Source organism: Camelina sativa, chromosome 11, assembly GCF_000633955.1.
Source record: "Camelina sativa cultivar DH55 chromosome 11, Cs, whole genome shotgun sequence".
NCBI lineage: Eukaryota > Viridiplantae > Streptophyta > Magnoliopsida > Brassicales > Brassicaceae > Camelina > Camelina sativa.
In genome coordinates this window covers 44,651,363-44,671,750 of record NC_025695.1, presented here as the reverse complement: position 1 = coordinate 44,671,750, position 20,388 = coordinate 44,651,363, and the positions used below count along the sequence as shown (strand labels likewise).

General features: G+C 40.1%; 4 protein-coding genes across 5 annotated transcripts; 2 read left to right on the top strand and 2 right to left on the bottom strand.

Annotated features, from left to right (window-relative positions):
* On the top strand, nucleotides 1,967-4,506 carry LOC104726383 (glycerophosphodiester phosphodiesterase GDPDL7-like). The gene is made up of 8 exons (XM_010445230.2): nucleotides 1,967-2,055; nucleotides 2,147-2,279; nucleotides 2,408-2,704; nucleotides 2,790-2,899; nucleotides 2,989-3,487; nucleotides 3,576-3,896; nucleotides 3,979-4,118; nucleotides 4,195-4,506. The coding sequence occupies exons 2-8, from the start codon at nucleotides 2,168-2,170 to the stop codon at nucleotides 4,354-4,356; spliced, it is 1,641 nt and encodes a 546-aa protein (XP_010443532.1). The 5' UTR covers nucleotides 1,967-2,055; nucleotides 2,147-2,167; the 3' UTR covers nucleotides 4,357-4,506.
* On the bottom strand, nucleotides 4,504-10,879 carry LOC104726384 (formin-like protein 13). The gene is made up of 17 exons (XM_019232891.1): nucleotides 10,635-10,879; nucleotides 9,583-10,283; nucleotides 9,178-9,396; nucleotides 7,538-9,084; nucleotides 7,327-7,444; nucleotides 7,139-7,210; nucleotides 6,916-7,014; nucleotides 6,752-6,793; nucleotides 6,589-6,669; nucleotides 6,458-6,508; nucleotides 6,289-6,370; nucleotides 6,121-6,215; nucleotides 5,962-6,033; nucleotides 5,761-5,877; nucleotides 5,345-5,413; nucleotides 5,178-5,244; nucleotides 4,504-5,093 (listed from the first exon to the last, which is right to left on the bottom strand). The coding sequence occupies exons 1-17, from the start codon at nucleotides 10,705-10,707 to the stop codon at nucleotides 4,792-4,794; spliced, it is 3,807 nt and encodes a 1,268-aa protein (XP_019088436.1). The 5' UTR covers nucleotides 10,708-10,879; the 3' UTR covers nucleotides 4,504-4,791.
* On the top strand, nucleotides 11,397-14,445 carry LOC104726381 (probably inactive leucine-rich repeat receptor-like protein kinase At5g58150). Its single transcript, XM_010445226.2, has one exon. It carries the CDS (start codon nucleotides 11,939-11,941, stop codon nucleotides 14,288-14,290), a length of 2,352 nt encoding a protein of 783 aa, XP_010443528.1. The 5' UTR covers nucleotides 11,397-11,938; the 3' UTR covers nucleotides 14,291-14,445.
* LOC104726382 (phototropin-2) lies at nucleotides 14,329-20,363 on the bottom strand. 2 transcript variants are annotated; one of them, XM_010445228.1, is made up of 23 exons: nucleotides 20,251-20,363; nucleotides 19,000-19,559; nucleotides 18,696-18,878; nucleotides 18,522-18,613; nucleotides 18,260-18,428; nucleotides 17,853-18,072; nucleotides 17,622-17,692; nucleotides 17,386-17,492; nucleotides 17,251-17,300; nucleotides 17,057-17,161; nucleotides 16,911-16,970; nucleotides 16,746-16,835; nucleotides 16,594-16,670; nucleotides 16,377-16,461; nucleotides 16,200-16,280; nucleotides 16,019-16,122; nucleotides 15,747-15,796; nucleotides 15,508-15,614; nucleotides 15,312-15,434; nucleotides 15,145-15,196; nucleotides 14,937-15,049; nucleotides 14,718-14,858; nucleotides 14,329-14,638 (listed from the first exon to the last, which is right to left on the bottom strand). In XM_010445228.1, the coding sequence occupies exons 2-23, from the start codon at nucleotides 19,515-19,517 to the stop codon at nucleotides 14,516-14,518; spliced, it is 2,721 nt and encodes a 906-aa protein (XP_010443530.1). In that variant the 5' UTR covers nucleotides 19,518-19,559; nucleotides 20,251-20,363; the 3' UTR covers nucleotides 14,329-14,515. The 2 variants fall into 2 exon arrangements, with proteins under 2 accessions (XP_010443530.1, XP_010443529.1); XM_010445227.1 differs by lacking the exon at nucleotides 20,251-20,363 and adding an exon at nucleotides 19,743-19,868.

Sequence of the window (20,388 nt, the reverse complement as noted above, 5' to 3'; positions counted from 1 at the left end):
TCCTTCTATGTGTGTGCATCTTCTCCAATATTCCATAAATACAAGACCAAATACATTGATCTATTTCCCACAAAACCAAAAACAAAAATAACTAAAACTTGACGTGGAACAGCTTATTATAATTATTCCTTGACTTAAGGTAAATACATATTGAAAGCCGTTAAGTAGGGTAGAGCCATTCTATAGCAGGGACGTCCAAGAGTTGTATTACAGGTCAAAGAAGTGTAAGTTTGCTTTCTTTTCTTGCTTGTAAAACATATCTTTCATCCAAACACCAAATTCTCATGATAACTTCGATTCCATGCCAGGCTGATCAACTTTGAACTTTTCATAACAAGATGGAATGGCACCTACGATTAGTTCGATGTCCGGTTCAAATATCGACTTTTCATATTTGTACGTGTTAAAAATTATTATATTGTATGTGCAAAATTGAAGATTCATGCAACGAACGACAGAAACGCAGTAAAGAGAGATAAGATAACAATAGGTTTAAATAACGGGTGTTCGAGTCATAAATGGGATGAACAATTTTCTTTCTTACTATTAATTAACTTTCTTTTTCCTCATTCCCCATTCTCCAACCCCTTCATTCTTTAGCTCCAATCTTCTGTTTTTCTAAATCTTTTTTTTCACAGTCTCAAACCCATAAAGGGTAAAGAAGCCCAAGGAGGCATAAGCAAGGGGCTTATGTTGTTGCTTAATTCATCTGTGATCCGTTACAAAAATTTTGAACGTACAAAAAATCTAAATCCGAGTAATTCAAATGTCTGAGTTGTTCTCTTTCTTTTTTTAACGTCTAATTTATTTATTGCGTCGAAATCCGATAAAAACTGATATAATTAACGTCGGACAAAAAAATATGATGCATATACACAGAAAATATATGATAGTAGGAATTTACATGTTTAACAACAAAAGCTTATTTGCTAAAAATGATTCATTCTTTTCTTCTTTTCATTTAGAGTCAGTTCCAATATGTGAGATCATCCATTTTGACTCCATAGTCGTCTAATTTTGTCAATGACATAAGGACTTTTAATGATTTGTCGTTTTTATGATCTCATATTGCTAATGGGGCATTGATCAATTTGTCACAACCCAAGCTCCTTTCCGGACCTTATCATTAGTACTCAGGATCGCAACATTCAAAAGCTGTGTCTTGAGTGCAAAATAGGACGTCAAAGGCACCACAATACTTATGTGGGATCCGATACAAAAGGCCATGACCAAATGACTTCTGATTCTAAGTAATCTTTTCACCCATGAAGACCAAATGACTTTTTGATCCTAAGTAATTTTTTTACCCAATTAACACCAACTTTGCCGTTCGGTGGTTCAAATATATCGTTATATCTTCTATGTGTGTGCATCTTCTCCAATATTCCATAAAATATAAAACCAAAAACATTGATCTATTTTCCACACCAAGAGTTGGGTAGGGCCGGTGAAAGCCTGTTAAGTAGGGTAGAGCCATTCAATAGCAGGGACATCCAAGAGTTGTATTACAGCTCAAAGAAGTGTACAACATGAGTTTGTTTTCTTTTCTTGCTTGTAAAACATATCTTTCATCCAACCAAATTCTCATGTTATAATAAACTACTTCCTATGTTAAGTACGGCCGGTGGAATGATATCTTCGATTCCATGCCAGGCTCAACTCTGAATTTTCATAACAAGATGGAATGGCACGTTCGATCAGTTTGATGTCAGGTTCAAATATCTGACTTTTCATATTTGTACGTGTTAAAAATTATTATATGTGCAAAATTGAAGATTCATGCAACGAACGACAGAAACGCGGTAAAGGGAGATAAAAATAGGTTTAAATGGGTGTTCGAGCCATAAATGGGATAAACAATTTTCTTTCTTACTATTAATTAACTTTCTTTTTCCTCATTCTCCATTTTACAACCCCTTCTTTCTTTAGCCCCAAGCTTCCGTTTTTCTTCATCTTTTTTTTTTTTTTTTTTTTTCACAATCTCAAACCCATACAGGGTAAAGAAGCACAAGGAGGCATAAGAGGAGAAGGGGCTTATGTTCTTGCTTTCGCATTGTACAATTTCTTAACCTCTTTTTCATTTTTTTTATATTTTATTTGTTTGCGTACGTCTCATAATAGCTTTTTGCCTTTGTGTTACAAACAGGATTGATTGATTAACACAGACATGCTGAGGTTTATCATCTTTTTGACCTTTTTTATACACTCATGTGTTGGGGCTCCCAGGACTCCTGCTGCTGCCGCGGCTGTTCCTGCCAAAAAATGGCTCACCCTTAACGGTATGTATCATTTTACTTTACATGCATGATTTTTTTTATTAGTATATACATATGATGAACATGCTCGTATTACATAACCATATTTGTTTGTTTCTTACAAGAAGCCATACATTTCCTTTGTTTTTCAGGACTAGAGCCTGCCGTTGTCGCTAGAGGCGGATTCTCGGGTCTTTTCCCGGAGTCAAGCGCCCCTGCAAACGACATGGCTGTTAGCACCAGCTCGCCTGGCCTCACAATGTTATGCAACCTTCAGATGACTAAGGACGGCGTTGGCCTTTGCTTGTCAGATATTAGACTTGACAATGCAACCACCATCTCCACGCTCTTCCCCAAAGCCCAGAAGACCTACAAGGTCAACGGTCAGGACCTCAAGGGCTGGTTTGTCATTGATTACGATGCCGAAACCATCTTCTCCAATGTCTCTCGTATGTCTTTCTGATCTTTTCCTACCTTCAACACTACTCTCCCTCTCCACCACCACACATTCTCATGTTTTGTATTCTTGAGCAGTCATCCAGAACATCTTCTCTCGGCCCAGCATCTTCGACGGCCAAATGCCGGTTTCTGCTGTGGAGGACGTCCTCGGAACCAAGCCTCCCAAGTTCTGGTTGAGCGTTCAGGTACCGCTTCTTCTCTATGATCATATGATTAAGCAACATAGGGAAGGTTCTTGTCGATTCATTATAAATAAATAAAATCAAATGTGCAGTACGATGCCTTCTACATGGAGCACAAGTTAAGCGCAGCTGAGTACTTGAGAAGCTTGCAATTCCGTGGCATTAATGTCATCTCATCTCCAGAGATCGGTTTCCTAAAGAGCATAGGGATGGACGCAGGCAGGGCCAAGACAAAGCTCATCTTCGAGTTCAAAGACCCTGAGGCAATTGAGCCCACCACCAACAAGAAGTACAGCGAGCTTCAACAGAACCTCGCAGCAATCAAGGCATTTGCTTCAGGCGTTCTTGTCCCCAAAGACTACATTTGGCCTGTTGACACGGCTAAATACCTTAAGCCTGCCACCACCTTTGTGGCTGATGCCCACAAAGCCGGTCTAGAGGTCTATGCTTCTGGCTTTGCCAATGACATGCGTACCAGCTTCAACTACAGCTTTGATCCCTCCGCTGAGTATCTCCAGTTTGTGGACAATGGCCAGTTCTCTGTTGATGGCATCATCACCGATTTCCCACCAACAGCATCACAAGCCATTAGTGAGTTAACTTCATCTTATATAGATGTATCCACAAATATTTGGTTATTAGGAAGAAGCTAATGCCCCACACATCTATGCTATTGCAGCTTGCTTTTCTCACCAAAAGGGCAATCTCCCCAAAGTAGGGAATGCGTTAGTTATATCTCACAATGGAGCAAGCGGGGACTATCCAGGCTGCACTGATCTGGCTTACGAGAAAGCAGTCAATGATGGAGCAGACGTTATTGACTGTTCTGTCCAGATGTCCAAAGACGGAATCGCTTTCTGCCATGATTCTGCAGACCTCACCGCAAGTACCACCGCCATGACTACCTTCATGTCCCGAGCCACCAGTGTTCCTGAGGTCCAACCTACCAATGGCATTTTCTCTTTTGATCTCACATGGGCCGAGATCCAGTCTGTGAAGCGTAAGAAACTGGTTTCTGTTCTGCAATTTTTTTTAATATTTCCTAAACTAAATCACTGAGCTTGTGATTTCTTTGTCTTCAGCACAAATTGGGAACCCCTTCACTTCCGCGGGCTTCGTAAGAAACCCAGCAAACAAGAACGTTGGGAAGTTCACGACTCTCGCTGAATTTCTTGAATTCAGCAAAGCAAAGGCAGTCCCCGGAGTTATGATCAACATAGAGGTAAGCCTTTTTTTTAACTCCCAAATGCTCTTAAATTTACTCAAGGAAGCTCCTCTAACGCCTTGTTTGTTAACAGAATGCTGCTTATTTAGCCTCAAAGAAAGGCTTAGGAGTTGTTGACGCAGTTAAGTCGGCTCTGGCCAATTCCACACTCGACAAGCAATCAACTCAGAGGGTTTTGATTCAGTCAGATGACAGCTCTTATACGTTACTACAATTTACACACACACAACGATAAAATGTGTTCTTGACGATTAGTTCAGAAACTGGAATCTTGACAATCTACCAAATTGTTTTCACTCTCACTATCCCTAGTATTTTGAGCAAAACTCAAAAGTGCCTCCTGCACAGTTTAAAGAAGTAAATGGGAAAAGACACACATGAGGAAAACAAAATCACATTTGCTTGCTTAGATTGACCAAACATGTGGTATGATGATGTATTTATGTTTATTGCTTTATATAATTACAGTATCTTATACCCCTCCCCTATTTTACAAGTTAGCTTTGCCGTTAAAGAAGATAAAATATTGTTGTCCTTAACATCCCAACTTCTTCTATTGTTCAATGGTCTAAGCCAGTATCAAGCACGGCCTTCACCTTCACAGGTGCTTCATCTCAAGGCCGGTCCAGTTCTGGACCATTTCCATCTAGAAATCGGAACAGCCCGTTATTCAAAGAGCGGTTCTTTCCTTTAGTCGTTCACTCATTTCTTTATCTAATCCACTTGTTTTTGTTTTCTCCTTCTCGACTTCTTCATCCAAGGGCTTCTTGATTTCTTTATCTAATCCACTTGTTTTTGTTTTCTCCTTCTCGACTTCTTCATCCAAGGGCTTCTTGATTTCTTTATCTAATCCACCTTGTTTTGATTTCTCCTTTTCAGCAGCATTCTTCTTAGCTTCTGCCTCGAGTTGTTTTCCGTTTTCTTCTTGTGCACGATTGAACAGTCTTACAAAGTTTAGCAGAGTCGACACCACTGCAATTTACAACCCACTCACTAGATTCAGACAACTTTTGGAGCACATGGTTTCACATTAAGCTACTGAAAAGGATTGCATACCTTGTTCAAAAGGGCACTTAGCAGGGTCTTCACCAAAGTAAAGAATTAAGCCATCCACGTTTCTTCCCTGCAATACATTGTTTATTTATTCTGACCAAGTTCTCAAACAATGGTAGATCAGAGCAGGTATATAATATCTATTGCACATTGGGCTTTTAAGGACATACCACTCCTGAATATAGTGAAGCCAAGCACCTTACTTCTGCTTCTGCATAATGAAGGAACTCCTTCAATATCTGAGAATTTTTTTGAAAGCCTTGATTAATATGATATCAAAGAAAAATGAAAGGAATCAATTATCAACTCTCTAGTGTCAAAACATGTTGCATGGTTCATTAGTTAGTACCCATAAAACTTCCCTATTAGTGGTTATAAAGAATATTTCTCTTCAAATCACTAGCCACATAATTTGGAGATCACAGCCCTACTGTCTACCCTCGTTGGCCTGCTTATCTTTCTTATTAGACTTGATTATTCTCCCAGTAAACGGTATGTGTTTCTTATGAAGATCAATTATTCATACATATTTTCTGTTCCCTTGCAAAAGCCTTCATAGAGAAAACTACATCAATGACAGCAATACCTCGTTAAAATTATGTGAGATTGGGCCATCATTTTCGGACATGGACAGTTCCTGAACAACTTTCTCCAGCCCCTTGTTTATAGCTTGCATCTCTTCTGCCAGAAACTTCAGTTGAATCTGTATCAAACTTCAGAACATTAACGCCCTTTTCAAGTTTTCTTATAGATTTCCGCAGAAACATGAAAAATTAAAACTAAATACCTTTGTTGCCGGCTCCAATGAGGATAGTTCTTTTGTGAAATCTAAAACTTCTGGAATTTTTTCAGCAAGTATCTGTAAAAGATTCCATCAGACTATATATTTCTCTATATCTACGTAGTACATCCATAAAGCTACAGAAGCACAGACTATAATAGCTACCTTGCATAGATAATGCATTAGAGTCATACGGTTGTTACGTGCCCTTGTTTCACTGAGTTTTGGCAGACTGTCCAATTTAAACCCAACCGCAGCACCTAGGAAAAAACTAATTTGAGAGCAGGATAAAAGATAAAATACAGAGTTGATACATTCCATTGCCAAACTCACCCCTAGCCGTTCCTTGGTTTAGGGCGTTCCCAAGAGATAAAATTGTCTGCATTATTCTTTTAAATTTTTCAGAATTTTTTACCTGATGAAAAGAGGAACAAAAGAGCATCAATAAGGCAGGTTTTAATCATGTTGGGAGGTCACCTAGACCCATTTGAGTCTAGCTTACCTGCTCTGCTGCGGAGTTCACAACACCTAGACTATTCTTGAGCTCAGAAATCTACAAAGTACACAGAAAACTTTAAGTACCACACTGAAAGGTCCAAATCATCTTAATTAGGAGGGTATCAGCTTTCAGACCTGAGAGCAAAACTGCATTTTGAATGAGAATACTCTGAGCTTTGTTTCTATTCGTGGGACTTTCATCATCTCTAAGAAGAACTGTTCAAAAAATTTCAAGAAGCATATTTGGTGTAAAACTCTAATGGCCACTCTAATGAGAATAGAAGATTTTCTAAGTTACCAGTTCACATTTTCCAAGCTTTTCCTTGTCACCATTGTACCCCTACAAACCAGTAACAGATGAAGGTAAATCAAAAGAACATATAAAAGCTGGACAACAGAACACCCATACTTTTTCGAGGGACAAAGCAGCAGAACATAAATCTACGAGGGCACCTCTTATACCTTTAGTAATTCCATTTCTTCTCTTGTTGGGCAAAACTTAATTAGGTTCTCAACCTGATCAGTATCAAGAGCCGACTCTTCCAGGTTAAGCACTGAGTTCTGTCAATATATTAGAGACAGTTAACTTTGTATTATCATGGGCAGAAATAGGGAGAAATGGACGTTGTACCAACATAGCTGCTATGATTACAGTACATCTTAAACCTGTAGAGCTTTATATTACCGTCAAATCCTGCAAAGGTACTTTCACTTTTGAAAGCATGATTTCACAATTGTATGCTCGCCGGTGATCAATCTGCAGATAAGATTTTCCCACAATATTCAGTAATTTCAACCATAGAGAAAGTAATCTTTTATGGCAAAAAAATGAAATCAGACACTATGACATATTAACTATTAAACATAATTTACCAGTTGGACTTTCTCGACTTTAGGTCCACGAGAGCTATTTAGTCTCGATTTTCCTGCCTGCTCTGGAGCAGATGCGGAGAAAAGACTTTCAAGCTCGGTCATGTCAATGTCAGGAGCCCTAGAAAAATAGGTAACATATAGTGACTTGAAAATCATTAAAGAATCTGGAGGCATCAGAGAAATTAGTGACAACAAGGTGAACAATGCATACTTGGAAGCTTCACTAGACATTTGTGTTTCAGCCCATAAGCTCCCATTGACAGCTCTTGTCAGTTTCAGCCAGTGGTATGGCTTCAACTTTTTGCTTGGATTGTTCTTTTGATTAACACGTAACATTCGCCCTTTTCCTGATGAAAGAGATCCAGTTGGTAAAGCAGGCGTTGGAGGAACATTAGGACCAGAGGACTGGGATGAATTGGTTCCTAACTTTGGAGGAGGAGGAGGTGGTGCTGACGGTGCCCTAGTCTGACCTAATGGTGGCGGAGGTGGTGGTGCGGTTGGAGGAGGAGGAGAGGCAGAATGGGTGGGAAGCGGGGGAGGTGCAGGGGGTGCACTAGGTGAACTTTTAACAGCTGAGATTCCATTAGATTGCGGTGTTGGAGGAGCGGGAGGAGGGGGAGGAGGGGGTGAAAAGGCATGAACAATTGGTGCTGGCGGTGGGGGTGGTGGAGGGGGAACTTTAGTGACTATGTTCTGGTCTGAATGCTGCATTGGAGGGGGAGGGGGAGGAGGAGGAGGAACCGGTCGAGGCAAAGCAGGCATTTTTTCTGAATTAGACACTGGAGTAGGTGACCTCTCCGGCTGTCCAAGATTTGAAGCCACGGCATCGGAAGCTCCTTTATGAGGTGCATTAGTAGGACCGAATGATGCTTGAGGTGACAGGGACGATGAATTTGTTGTACTAGAAGATGGTTCAGGACATACAATGGATGTAGAAGCAAGGGGAGATGTTGTAGGCAGAGTACTGGGAATTTTTTCGTTTGGAGTTGTTTGATGAAACGTAGAGCCTGCTAATGACATCCAAGAATTTCCTTGTGAAAGAGGCTCTGTTGGTGGGACAACAGAATGCTGCAATTGATCTGAAGGTTTAGCAGCAGCAGCTGGAAGTGGAGGAGCTGGGGGAGGTGCTCCCGATAGAGTCAACGGTGGTCTTGCAGGATGAGGTGGTGACGGTGTCGATGGCAAAAACGTGACCGCTTTCTCATCGTTTGCAGAAGGAGTAGTAGTTAGTTCTGAAGATTTAGCGTCCACAAGAGGTTTAACTGTTGCGGAATGATGCACAAGCTTCAGAGAAGGGGACTCTTCACTTAACAACTTTGTTGCATCCTGGCTGGCGGTATTTTCCTGATTACTTATCTGAAGGACAGAATGCAGATCTTCTGCTATAAACTTCTTGACTGTATCGCCAGTAGGAAGCTTTTCTGGTGTGTCGATCGTTTCCACCTCGGACACTGAAGACAATTTGAGCTTTGCACTATTTTCCATTGCTGCGTATTTTACAATATCATGGATACTTTTGGGGCTTAACCCTTGTAGTCTTGGGCTTGAATTACCATCAGGTCCTTCTTGAACAGCATTTGCAATGGCTAACTGCTGAAGCATATTGCGTGTGGCATCCGACTGATCAGACCAGTCAACTTGATTGAATAACTCATGAACTTTGGAAAAAACTTCTATAGGAAGACCATCTTTCTCTTCCAAGCACGAAAAGTTCATCAAGTCAACAGACGAGGCAGCATCCATATCTGAGAAGAGAAGCTACACAGAGAAAGTACTCTTTGTGAGCCCTAAATTACAAAGTAGTAGCTATATGAACAATGTACAGAGAACATGAACTCCATGAGTACATACCTCAACTCTGAACCCCTTTGGGAATTCTTTTATATGCCATAATTTGTCGACTTCATCACGGTTGAGCATCAAAATGTTTGACCTAATAAAAGCAGTGTTGAAAACCACTCGAAACATCATCACCTCTCTTTCCATGTCATCGTTCAAACTGAGGCACTCGATCACGATATCACCTTGCACATGACAATTAATGTCAATCTTGACTAGTTCACATTCTGCCTGCGTTGAGAAAACAACATCGAAAAGCCAATAAACCATATTGCAAACATGGAAAAAGAAAGCTGAAAAGCACAAGACACACAAAAAACAAAAAGCAACAGAATCCTAATCAGGGATCATAAATATTTCTTTTTCTAAAGACCTTCAGATGCAATGTAGCACAGGCCGAGTCAGAGGTAATCATACCTGCTTGTAGACCCTCAGGTGTTTCCCTTTCTTTGGAGTAGAGTACAAAAGCTTTGGCTTTTTATCATCTACAAAAAACGGATCCTGACCATAGATTCGGAACATAGGGCGAAAACCTACTTGTCCACTAACATCAGGAATAAATCTCAAAATAACACAATCCATGGTGAGAGCCCTATCTAGTGGAGGCCATTCAGAGACCAAATTCCTTCTGGAAACATACTGTAGATAGCGAAGCTGAGAAGGAATCGGGTTCAAGGGTGAGAACAAACGCAGAAGCTCACGCGGAGCCTGCTTGTAGATCATGTCCAAGGTCTTGTACTCACCACTATACTGCTTCCGGTATATAAGGAGGGAAGCTAACATAAAAGCTAAAACAGGCCAAGCCCCGCTTTCACAATGCATAAGCAACAAGTTATTCGGACCGAGTGAGAGCCAGCTTTCACTTGACCGGAGAAAATGGTGCATCATTTCCACAGGCAACAACGAGCAGCCTTCGTAGTGCCGAGGATAATCCATTATAGTCAAGCCATGTTCTGACAAGACATCAGCCATCACACTTCGAGAACCCCCTTCACGGAAATTAAACACAAGAGATGATGCTTCAGGGAAGTGCTCCTGTAGTTGATTGACTACTCCCCCCATATATACTTTGTAGTTGTCTTCATCCCATGAATCGGTAGAGAAGCAGCAATCAAACACTACAAACACACACACACAAAAAAAAAACCTTGTCTTCAGTTCAATGTCCTTTTGCCAATCATTGATTAAATGAAAATTTCATATCTTAAATATCCATAAAGATCTAGGCTTTATCTTAAATATCAAGCAAGTTCTAGGCTTTAACACAGATGCAAGCAATGGTATAAATTTTAGTACGATCTGACTAGAGCTATGAAAATGTTAAGACAAATCTCATAATGGGTATACATAGTGGACCACTGGACCTAGATGGAAGATAAAAATTCTTAATTTTTCAGACATACAATCCCAAAAGACCGAGAAGTGCAATGAGCTAGACACAAAAACAAGGAACGGGAAGAAACACAGACCAAAAACTCTGTCGCATATCTCGAGCAAACCATCTGGAGGCTTACGGTAGAACAATTTGCGAAACAACGCCATTTCTTAGCAAAAAATCCCAAACCCACGAATCCAAAAGCGACAACCTTGGTTTTGTGTTTCCGTTTGATTCCAGAGTTTTGTAACGAAAAGTTGTCTTCTTTATTTTGTTTTGTTTGGTTTGATTCTGTTAGGTGATGTTGATTTGGTGATTGTTGTGATGGTGATGAGAGATGATCTTAGAGAGATGAAGGAAAAGGTCAGCTGGCGCTTTGTATGACGTGGTCCCACGATCAGCCGCCATCTCTCTTCCCTACTCTGACACGTGTTTTCTCATCTACGGACGAACCGGCATTAATCTCTCGGCCCATTTAATTCTTTTAATGGGCTTTTCATTTAGGCCCTTTAGTAAAAAACCTCTGTTTTTGTTCTTCACGGTTTAAGTGTTTCTTTTCCTTATCTCTCTAATTGCAAGTTTCAGACTTTTGAATCCCAACTGTTGAAGTTAACGATTTAGCATATGTTTTTCTTTAAATAGTGAGTGAGGCTATTTTTATCCAGAAAATGAGCTCTGAATCTGATCAGTTAGTTTTAACTACTTCGATGGTTTTTTGTTTTCTTATTGGCGGACATCAAGGCGTCAGTTTAGGGGCTAACGCTGATCAGATGAATGAATGAATGATTCTCAATTTCCAAGGTTGTGTGTGACAGAGTCAAAAACAAAAAAAAGAAAGAAAAAAAGTGAAGTTTTTACAGTAATAACCCAAAAACCTTTGCTGAAATGAGAAACCACAACAACCACCCACTCCTCCACTCACCAAATCCATTGACAACTTTGGGATATTTGGAAATAATTCACAAAAGTATGATACAGATTCCATTTCCTATTATTACTACTAGTACTCACTAGCAAATACTTTACCTAATTAATATAATCTCCACTGTATCTCTTTTTTTGACTTTCAACGACTCTCTATTTCTCTCTTTCCCACTTTCTCCAGTGTCCATATACGATACAACCAAAAACTCAACTCTCAAACTTTTCAAACCCTTATCTTCTTCTTCTTCTTCTTCTTCTTCTTCTTCTTCTTCTGAATATCTTCTTAACTTCTGATCAAACTCTGATTTTTTCTTTTTTCTTTTGTGAAGCTGTGCACGTGAAAGGGATCTCAAATGTATTCTAAACTATCACCTCTCTACCCCGTGATTCCATTATGTCTTTTCTTCTGTTCACACAGTCTGTCTTCTTTCTGATCTTTTCCATCCACCTTCCTCCAGCTCCAGACACCAGATTATGGGGTTGTCTCTATGGGGATCTCTCCTGTTCTTCTCCTTCTTCGTCAAGCATCTGACAAGCTTAGATCCCAACACCGACGCCTTTTATCTCTCTCACTTCTTCTCTGCATTGAAGTTACCCCAAGCTCACACTTTTTCTTCTTCGTGTTCATGGCCAGGAGTGGTTCTCTGTGACTCTAGAGACAACGTTCTCCATATTACAGCGTCTGGGTTGGACCTGTCTGGTTCCATCCCTGACAACACCATTGGGAAAATGAGTAAGCTCCAAACTTTAGATCTCAGTGGAAACAAGATTACGTCTCTGCCCTCAGATTTGTGGAGTCTGAGCTTCCTCGAGACTCTCAATCTCTCTTCCAACCAGATTTCTGAGCGTCTTCCCAGCAACATCGGCAATTTCATGTCCCTTCAGACGCTTGATCTTTCTTTCAACAGCTTCTTCGGTGAAATCCCTGCCGCTATAAGCTCCCTTGTCCGTCTAACAACTCTCAAGCTCCACAACAATGGTTTTCAGTTTGGTGTCCCTCCAGGACTTCTCAATTGCGGATCTCTAGTCTCCATCGATCTCTCATCCAACCAGCTCAGCGGGTCTCTGCCTACTGGTTTTGGTTCGGCATTCCCACATCTAAAAAGCTTGAACCTTTCACGGAATCTGTTTCAGGGCTCACTGATAGGAGTCTTGCATGAAAACGTGGAAACGGTTGATCTCAGTGAAAACAGATTTGACGTGCATATCTTGCAGTTAATACCCGGCCACAAACACAACTGGTCTAGTCTGATTCATTTTGACTTGTCCAACAATCGCTTCGTCGGCCATATATTCCATGATTTGAGTTCAGCTCATAAGCTGGAACACCTTAACCTCGCGTCCAATCGTTTCAAGGCACAAGAATTCCCACAAATCGGGAAGCTTTCAGCGCTGCATTACCTGAACCTATCAAGGACCAATCTCACTCATATCATACCGCGTGAAATCTCGCGGCTGAGTCATCTGAAGGTTCTTGATCTCTCCTCCAATAATCTCACTGGCCATTTGCCAATGTTGAGCCTCGAGAACATTGAGATACTTGATCTCTCGCTGAATAAGCTTGACGGAGACATTCCAAGGCCAGTTCTGGAGAAACTCCCCATGATGCAAAGGTTTAACTTCTCTTTCAACAATCTAACCTATTGCAACCCCAACTTCTCACAAGAAACAATCCAGGGATCATTCATAAACTCCACAAACAACTGCCCCTTCGCTGCAAAGCCGATTGTTATAAATGGTAAGAAAGTCAACAAGAAGAAGACAGGGCTTAAGATTGGTTTGGGATTAGCAATCTCCATGGCGTTCTTACTCGTAGGACTGTTGATCATACTAGTGACTTTGAGAAGCAGAAGAAAAACAAGAACTTGGGCAACAAAGCTAGCCACAACAAACAACACAGAACCAAACTCGCCAGACCAAAATGATTCAATCACATACATCAAGCAAGCAACGCAAATCCCTGTGGTAATGATCGACAAGCCATTGATGAAGATGACACTTGCAGACCTCAAGACTGCGACTTTCAACTTCGATAGAAGCACAATGCTATGGGAAGGCAAGTCTGGTCCTACTTACGGAGCAGTCCTAGTCAACGGATTCAGAGCAGCTTTAAAAGTTATCCCAAGTGGAACCACATTGACTGATATAGAAGCCTCCATAGCCTTTGAACGCCTCGCCAGAATCAATCACTCAAATCTTGTCCCGCTTTGTGGGTACTGTATAGCCACAGAACAAAGAATTGCTATTTACGAGGACCTCGACATGGTTAATTTGCAAAGCTTACTCCATAACAACGACGACGATTCTGCAACGTGGAGACTTCGACATAAGATAGCTTTAGGGACGGCGAGGGCTTTAGCTTTCCTTCATCATGGATGTATTCCTCCAATGGTACACGGAGAAGTGAAGGCTGCAACAATATGGTTAGACTCTAACCAAGAGCCACGGTTAGCAGATTTTGGTTTAGTCAAACTCATGGACGAGGGGTTTCCCGGTTCCGACGAATTAGACGGGTACACGTCACCGGAGCAGGAGCGAAATGCTTCTCCGACTCTAGATTCCGATGTGTATAGTTTTGGAGTTGTTTTGCTTGAGCTTGTGAGCGGGAAGAAGCCGGATGAAGAATTGGTGAATTGGGTGAGAGGATTGGTTAGGCAGGGGCAAGGATTGAGAGCCGTTGATCCGACGGTGATGGAGACAGGTTCGGAGGAGGAGATTGCGGAGGCGGTGAAGATAGGGTACTTGTGTACCGCCGATCTGCCATGGAAGCGACCTACGATGCAGCAGGTTGTTGGGCTTCTCAAAGACATCTCTCCGAACAGTTGATGGGCCAGTTAGTGGGCCTTGATACTGGGCTAATCACATACTTAACATAAATATTATTAACATGGTCTCTCACAAAAAAAAACTCTACAGCTTTGTAATGTTTATTGTTGATTTTTGTGATTTTAGAAGAAATGAGAGAGCGGTTTATATGTAAAGCAACTACAACAATTACAAACACCTTTGCTTTATTGAGAAGAAGTTTTGCTTAATATTGAAACGAAGAGATTAGAAGAGATCAAGGTCCAAGTCCATAGAATTCACAAGCACACCATCATCTTCCCATTTTATATCTTTGGCATTTGGATCTTTCTCTATTATGCGTAATGGTGCATCTAATGGTGGAGGGCTCTGCATTGCAATCACTCTATTGTATTAGCCAACAAATACAATACGTGTTGATTTATATAACACTTTATTAGCCCCTTACCATGCACCGAATGAGAGGCCAATTGATCCCGCGGAAGAAAGCGTGCTGCTTTATCTCATTTGCCCCACCTTTGGATCCTAACCGGTTGCTCGGATCTCTATTTAACAATGTGTTGATCAACTGTCTACCTACAAGACTTACCTGCATATGGTAAACTTATATTAGTATTTGGTACGTTGGGTGCATTGAAAGACGCATGCTATTGACAAGAAAGCTCACAGGGATACTGCTGGGGAAGGTGAGATCTTTGTGCAAGATGTTGGCAAATGTCTTTTGCCTATTCTTGCCCCTGAAAGGTGTGCGACCATAAAGCATCTCATACAACAAGATACCTAAAACAACCATACACAAAGAGATGAGCATATTAAAAGGAACTGTGACGTGAATCGTTATCATAATTAGGTAAGATGGTTGCAGATGATTATACCGAGTGCCCACCAATCAATAGCACTTGAATGACCAGCACCCGTGATTATCTCCTGAAACCATTAGGTAAACCATGAATAGAATACCCAATATCTGAAACACATTGAAGATCCAGCTGCAAAGGACGATAACTAGTGCAAGAGATAAACATTGAGTGCATTATCGTACAGGTGCAATGTATTCTTCAGTCCCTACGAAGGAGTTTGACTGGGTACTTGGTTCTGCGACAAATGTTGGTAGTGGTTGACTTTTGGATTTCCTTCTTTTGCTAGGTGCAGCAGGAACAATTAGCTGCACACGATAATTCTCCTAATTATAACATTTCTTTGCCAATAAATAAGATTAGAGTTGAATAAAAAAGCACCTGGGGTGTGCAGTTCGTCATGAATGATAAATCAAAGTCAGCTAATACAATGTGTCCATCCTTCTTGAGCAGTATATTTTCAGGCTTCAAGTCTCGGTATACTATTCCTATTTATGGAACATATATACAAATATTTAAACGAAACTTAAAGTCTGTGGCAATTTATAAACAAGGGATGTTTAGATCAACACACACAAGGAATCACCAAAAACAAGATATTTTTTCTGCCGTTTATTTACCTAAGCAATGAAGATATTCTAAGCCGATAACGACCTCGGCTGCATAGAACCTGATGACAGAGATTGATTAAATTAACACATAAGTGCAGATAAAAAAAATGACAATGAGGTTTATAGACTTCATCAGTTATCAAAGAAACAGCTAACTAAATTATTGATATAGGAAGCTAAGTTTCCTTGTTAACATATCCCCTCTTTAGTTAATACATTACCAGGAGATCTTGTCTTACACACTATACATTTAGCTCAAAGAAAATAACAAAATAGGATACCTTGCAGAGTCCTCTGTTAATATTTTCATAGGTTGTTTGTCAAGAAGTGCAAACAACTCTCCACCTGGGCAGAAGTCTGTAATCAAACAGACGTGTGTAGATGTCTGCGGAGATGAAAAAAAACACTTCAGAAATGAAACAGAAGAACTGATATGATGCAAACAAAAAGAAAATTATCTACCTGAAAGGAAGCGTAGAGAGTAGGAAGGAAAGGATGATCCAGAAGGGCAATGATTTCCCTTTCGATGCATGCTCGGTGAGCCTGCATAATGCTGCATGTCGTCAATGAGAGAAATAATATAAATGTTGCATTTTCCAGTTTTCCCTCTATATAGGAAACTCATTCTCCATGATATACCTTGTTACGATTCAACATCATTGTTTTCTCCATTGCTTTCATGGCATACAATTCACCTGTGCCCTTCAGCTCAACCAAATGAACACTAATTTTCCAACCAAGAAACAAAAAAAAAAAAGTCAATCATATAAGTCTATACTAACTACTAAGTAAAAGGAGATTCAAGGATAGTTTGAACTTCAAGTTTATTGTTATGGACAATGTTAATATGTCATACCTGCCAGTATCACCGGAGCCCAATGGTTTAATTGGTTTGAAATGATGTAGTCCGACTGTTTCTCCACTTGCTTGGATCTGCAAACGAGACTGTCAAAATAAGAACAGGGTGACTGAGAAACCGAATAAGAAGTAATGTCGTTTGATGCATGCCTTTTTAATTGCTTTCCAGGACGTACTCTCCTTATTGTGAGGCAGAGGATAGACAGGCCTCGAGTGTGCAGCCCACAGGTCTTCGGGCCGCTAAAATACATTGCAAATCGATCGAATTTATGCTTTTACATCTTTGTTAAGTAGTCATAAATTAATATGCCTTACCGAATTAGCATCTGGAAGTTCTCTGACAGCTTCATCTACATTTGTTGCTGTAGCTTTCACCTGAATTATATATAACCAATGTGATAGTCTTTTCTATAATAGAAAATAAATTTGAAAATAAACGCAGTAGGTGATTAACAACGTACCAATTTAGAACTCTGCATCTCTGTTTTCTCAGACAAACGATTTTGGAGGGGCTCTACATGATCACTTCCATCAAGCTGTACACCTATGAAGTATTGAAGCTCTCCCTAATGATGAAAAAGGTAATGTAGTCAGCAAAAATGCATAGTTTTCTTCAAGAATCTGTATCTATAAATTACAAAAATCTCACGGCGACCTTTTGATCACGCATAGGTTGCAAATGGAATAAGTTCCAGAATTTCTTTCCTGCAATGGTTTCGAGTATTGATGACATATCTGCACTGAAATTTTATAACATGATCGTCCAAAAATGTTAAGTATAGATAACTACCGCTTTTAGTATAGTTTATCAACTGCACAGTTATCTCCCTTTGATCCTTTATTGCGTCTCTTATCTTCTGGACAGTTGATTGATCTGTCTCTGGCCCCTGAAGAAACCTGAAGCCAACCATTTTGCACATATCCATATCATGAATAAACAAAAACACAGTCGGAGAAAACTGCATAACTAACAGACATGATGAACTTCATGAGTAAATAGATACAAAAAGAAGAATATTCACATACCGACAATTTCTCCCCAAAATCTCCTCTCGTGTATACTCTGTCAATTCAAGAAAGCTATCTGATGCAAAGATCTGCAAAGGAAACAATTTGCATCATCATTTCAAGGTTTTATGCTTACATAGTAGCACACTTGAATTAGAAAAAAATCAATATAAGCAACATCTACAATTGATACAAAGAATTTTGAGAAAAGACCATGCATCTCAATTTTTAGACTGAAAACACACATACAATGGGATTATCAGGAAGACGAGGATCACTGATGACGAAATTCTTCTCTATCCGCTCAAGAGTGGTAGCTAGATCAATTCCTTGGCGTATATCCCTTTCTCTTTCCGAAAGGTCCCAACTGTCCCTCTGCTCTATTACTTCTGTGCTCAACATCAATTCTTCAGGTTCCATATTTGCAACATCTTCATGCTTATTCGAGCTAGGCGATTTGAGCCTTGACCTGCACATTTCACGAGGTTTGATCACAAATCATTCAAATTATATATGTACAGCTTCACAATTAACTAAACAATCCATTTTAAAGCATACATTCTAAGGCCCAGCACAAGGTTACAAGAAATAAGACATGCCTTGAAGCATTTTATGTATATGGAGACTATGGAGGATTTGATGGTGAAAATACTCACCCCGTTGAAACACGTCCAGGTGTTTTGACCGGCTTTGAAGCCTCATCTGACTGCATAGTTTGTCTACCAGGTGTATCATTGCTCACAGAATCCCGCACTTGAGACTTGCGATGTCTTATTGTCTGCACGACCTCTGTAATGGAATCCAAAGCTTTCTCCTTCTGGCGAGCTGATACCATCAAGAACATTAGCTAAACTATATGATTGTTACTATCACAGAAGAAACTGTTAAATTTATGGAGAAATGCAAGGGAGCACAAACCATCATATCGAATCAGGGATTTGGAGAGTCCATTAGGCCTCAATTCTTTGTCGTTTACACCTTCTGTGTATTTGCTAACTTCGACCTGCATCCTGCATATGGAAGTGTCAAAATGATTGATAGAGGAGACAGTCGATTAACTAGGAAATAACAGGGAGGAATTAAGGGAGGTACCCGATGAACTTAATGGTGTTGCCCTGGTCGTCCTTGATAGGAGTGATTGTGAGAAGATTCCAGAAAGGAGTTCCATCTTTTTTGTAGTTTAACAGCCTTCCACAGTAACTTTTTCCATTCTTGACACTATCTCTGATTTTGGCAACCTCGTTCTTGTCTGTATCCGGCCCTTGCAGAAACCGGCTGGCGTATTACCCAAAAAGATTAAGACCTTTTAGAATAAGTTGGCATGGATTTCAAAAGCAATAGTATACTAAGTAGCAACTAAGGATGAAACTAGAAAAAAATATGAAAGGAGCCGTACCAGTTTCTTCCAACAATTTCCTTAGATGTATAACCAGTCATGGTGAAGAATCCACTGCTGGCATAGACAATGGGACAGTGTGGCTGTGTGGCGTCAGAGACAACAAAAGTCTGCTGCAACGTGGATAGAGCGGTTTTGAGCTCCTGTGATACTCTAGGGAAAGCCCCTGAATCAGAAGAAGTTGATTCTTCGGATGACCTCCTAGACATGGTCTTAGTTCGTTCCACTTCACTGGAGACCTTGAAACTAATGCCATCTTCTCCCGACTCCGGCTTAACAGCTGATAAACCCCATTCAGCTGTTCTCTCAGTTAACTTAGCGGAATCTTGAAACTCCATCCACTTACTACTGCTACCTTTTCCGTTGCCATCGAGAGGCGGCTTTGATGAAGAAGAAGAAGAAGAAGATGATCCATGTGTCTCTTTTCCACTGGAGGGGTTAAAGACTTCAAGAGATCTACGTTCACTTAAAGCCTCCGTATCATTCAAGGGAGATGGAGGGGCTCTAGGCCTCTCCATACTGTATTATCTTTCTTTAGGCTAAACAGAGTAATAAATAGGCTGCAAATAAAAACCAGACACCACAGAAACACAAAGTTAGATAGATAGGTGAGCCAGGCACACCTGTAGGTTCCGAAAACAACTAATAAATGCCATTAAAAGTCTTTGGAAACAAATCAACAAAAACACGTTAAAGAAGTTGAAGTTTAATAATAAAAGAGAAACAAAAAGGCTGAAAAATACCAGAGAGTAGCTTTATTATCAGCTGCAACTCATGGATATATATAGTACAATGGCTTTAAAAAGAGCAATGACGATGAGAAAAAGCTTTCAGAGATAAACCAATTTAAAAAAAAAAAAAAAAAAAAAAAAAAAAAAAAAACACAACTGTACTGAGTTATGAATACAAAATCATGTTTCTGAGGCTACAAATGAGCGATGGGGAAGCCCTGGGAGGATAGAGACATCACTATCAGTAATCAAACTCACATGGACCCAATTTTTCTTTTTATTTTTCACCATCAAAGAAGGACCACAACTCTAGTTTCCCCTAAATACGTGCACTATTGTTTATCATTCCCTTAGGTCTTTACAAAAATTTCTTCGTCATCAACACATTTATTACGCTCTCTCCCCTCTCTCACATCAATTTCACCAGTAAGTACAATAATTCACAAAACAATCACACCACACACTACTCTGTCTTCTTATTTCGGTTAAAATCATGCAATAATTCAAAAGTAAAACTTACTAATGTGGTAGAACATGCGCCATATCTGATTCGACGGAAGACGAACGACTGTGTGGCTTCTTCTTCTTCTCCCCCAAAGATGCTTTCGCAGACGACGAAATCGAGTAATTTTGTTTTAATTTCACTCTGTTTCAAAAA

Bases quoted from the DNA above. Each gene is read 5' to 3' on its own strand.
- LOC104726383 (XM_010445230.2), top strand. From the start codon at position 2,168: ATGCTGAGGTTTATCATCTTTTTGACCTTTTTTATACACTCATGTGTT. The intron at 2,705-2,789 runs GTATGTCTTTCT...ATTCTTGAGCAG, and splicing joins CATCTTCTCCAATGTCTCTC to TCATCCAGAACATCTTCTCT. The intron at 3,897-3,978 runs GTAAGAAACTGG...CTTTGTCTTCAG, and splicing joins CGAGATCCAGTCTGTGAAGC to CACAAATTGGGAACCCCTTC.
- LOC104726384 (XM_019232891.1), bottom strand. From the start codon at position 10,707: ATGGCGTTGTTTCGCAAATTGTTCTACCGTAAGCCTCCAGATGGTTTG. The intron at 6,034-6,120 runs GTAGCTATTATA...AATCTTTTACAG, and splicing joins TAATGCATTATCTATGCAAG to ATACTTGCTGAAAAAATTCC. The intron at 5,245-5,344 runs GTATGTCCTTAA...AATGTATTGCAG, and splicing joins CTTCACTATATTCAGGAGTG to GGAAGAAACGTGGATGGCTT.
- LOC104726381 (XM_010445226.2), top strand. From the start codon at position 11,939: ATGGGGTTGTCTCTATGGGGATCTCTCCTGTTCTTCTCCTTCTTCGTC.
- LOC104726382 (XM_010445228.1), bottom strand. From the start codon at position 19,517: ATGGAGAGGCCTAGAGCCCCTCCATCTCCCTTGAATGATACGGAGGCT. The intron at 18,429-18,521 runs GTTTGTGCTCCC...TGATGGTATCAG, and splicing joins ATCCCTGATTCGATATGATG to CTCGCCAGAAGGAGAAAGCT. The intron at 15,797-16,018 runs GTATCCTATTTT...CTCTGTCATCAG, and splicing joins TTAACAGAGGACTCTGCAAG to GTTCTATGCAGCCGAGGTCG.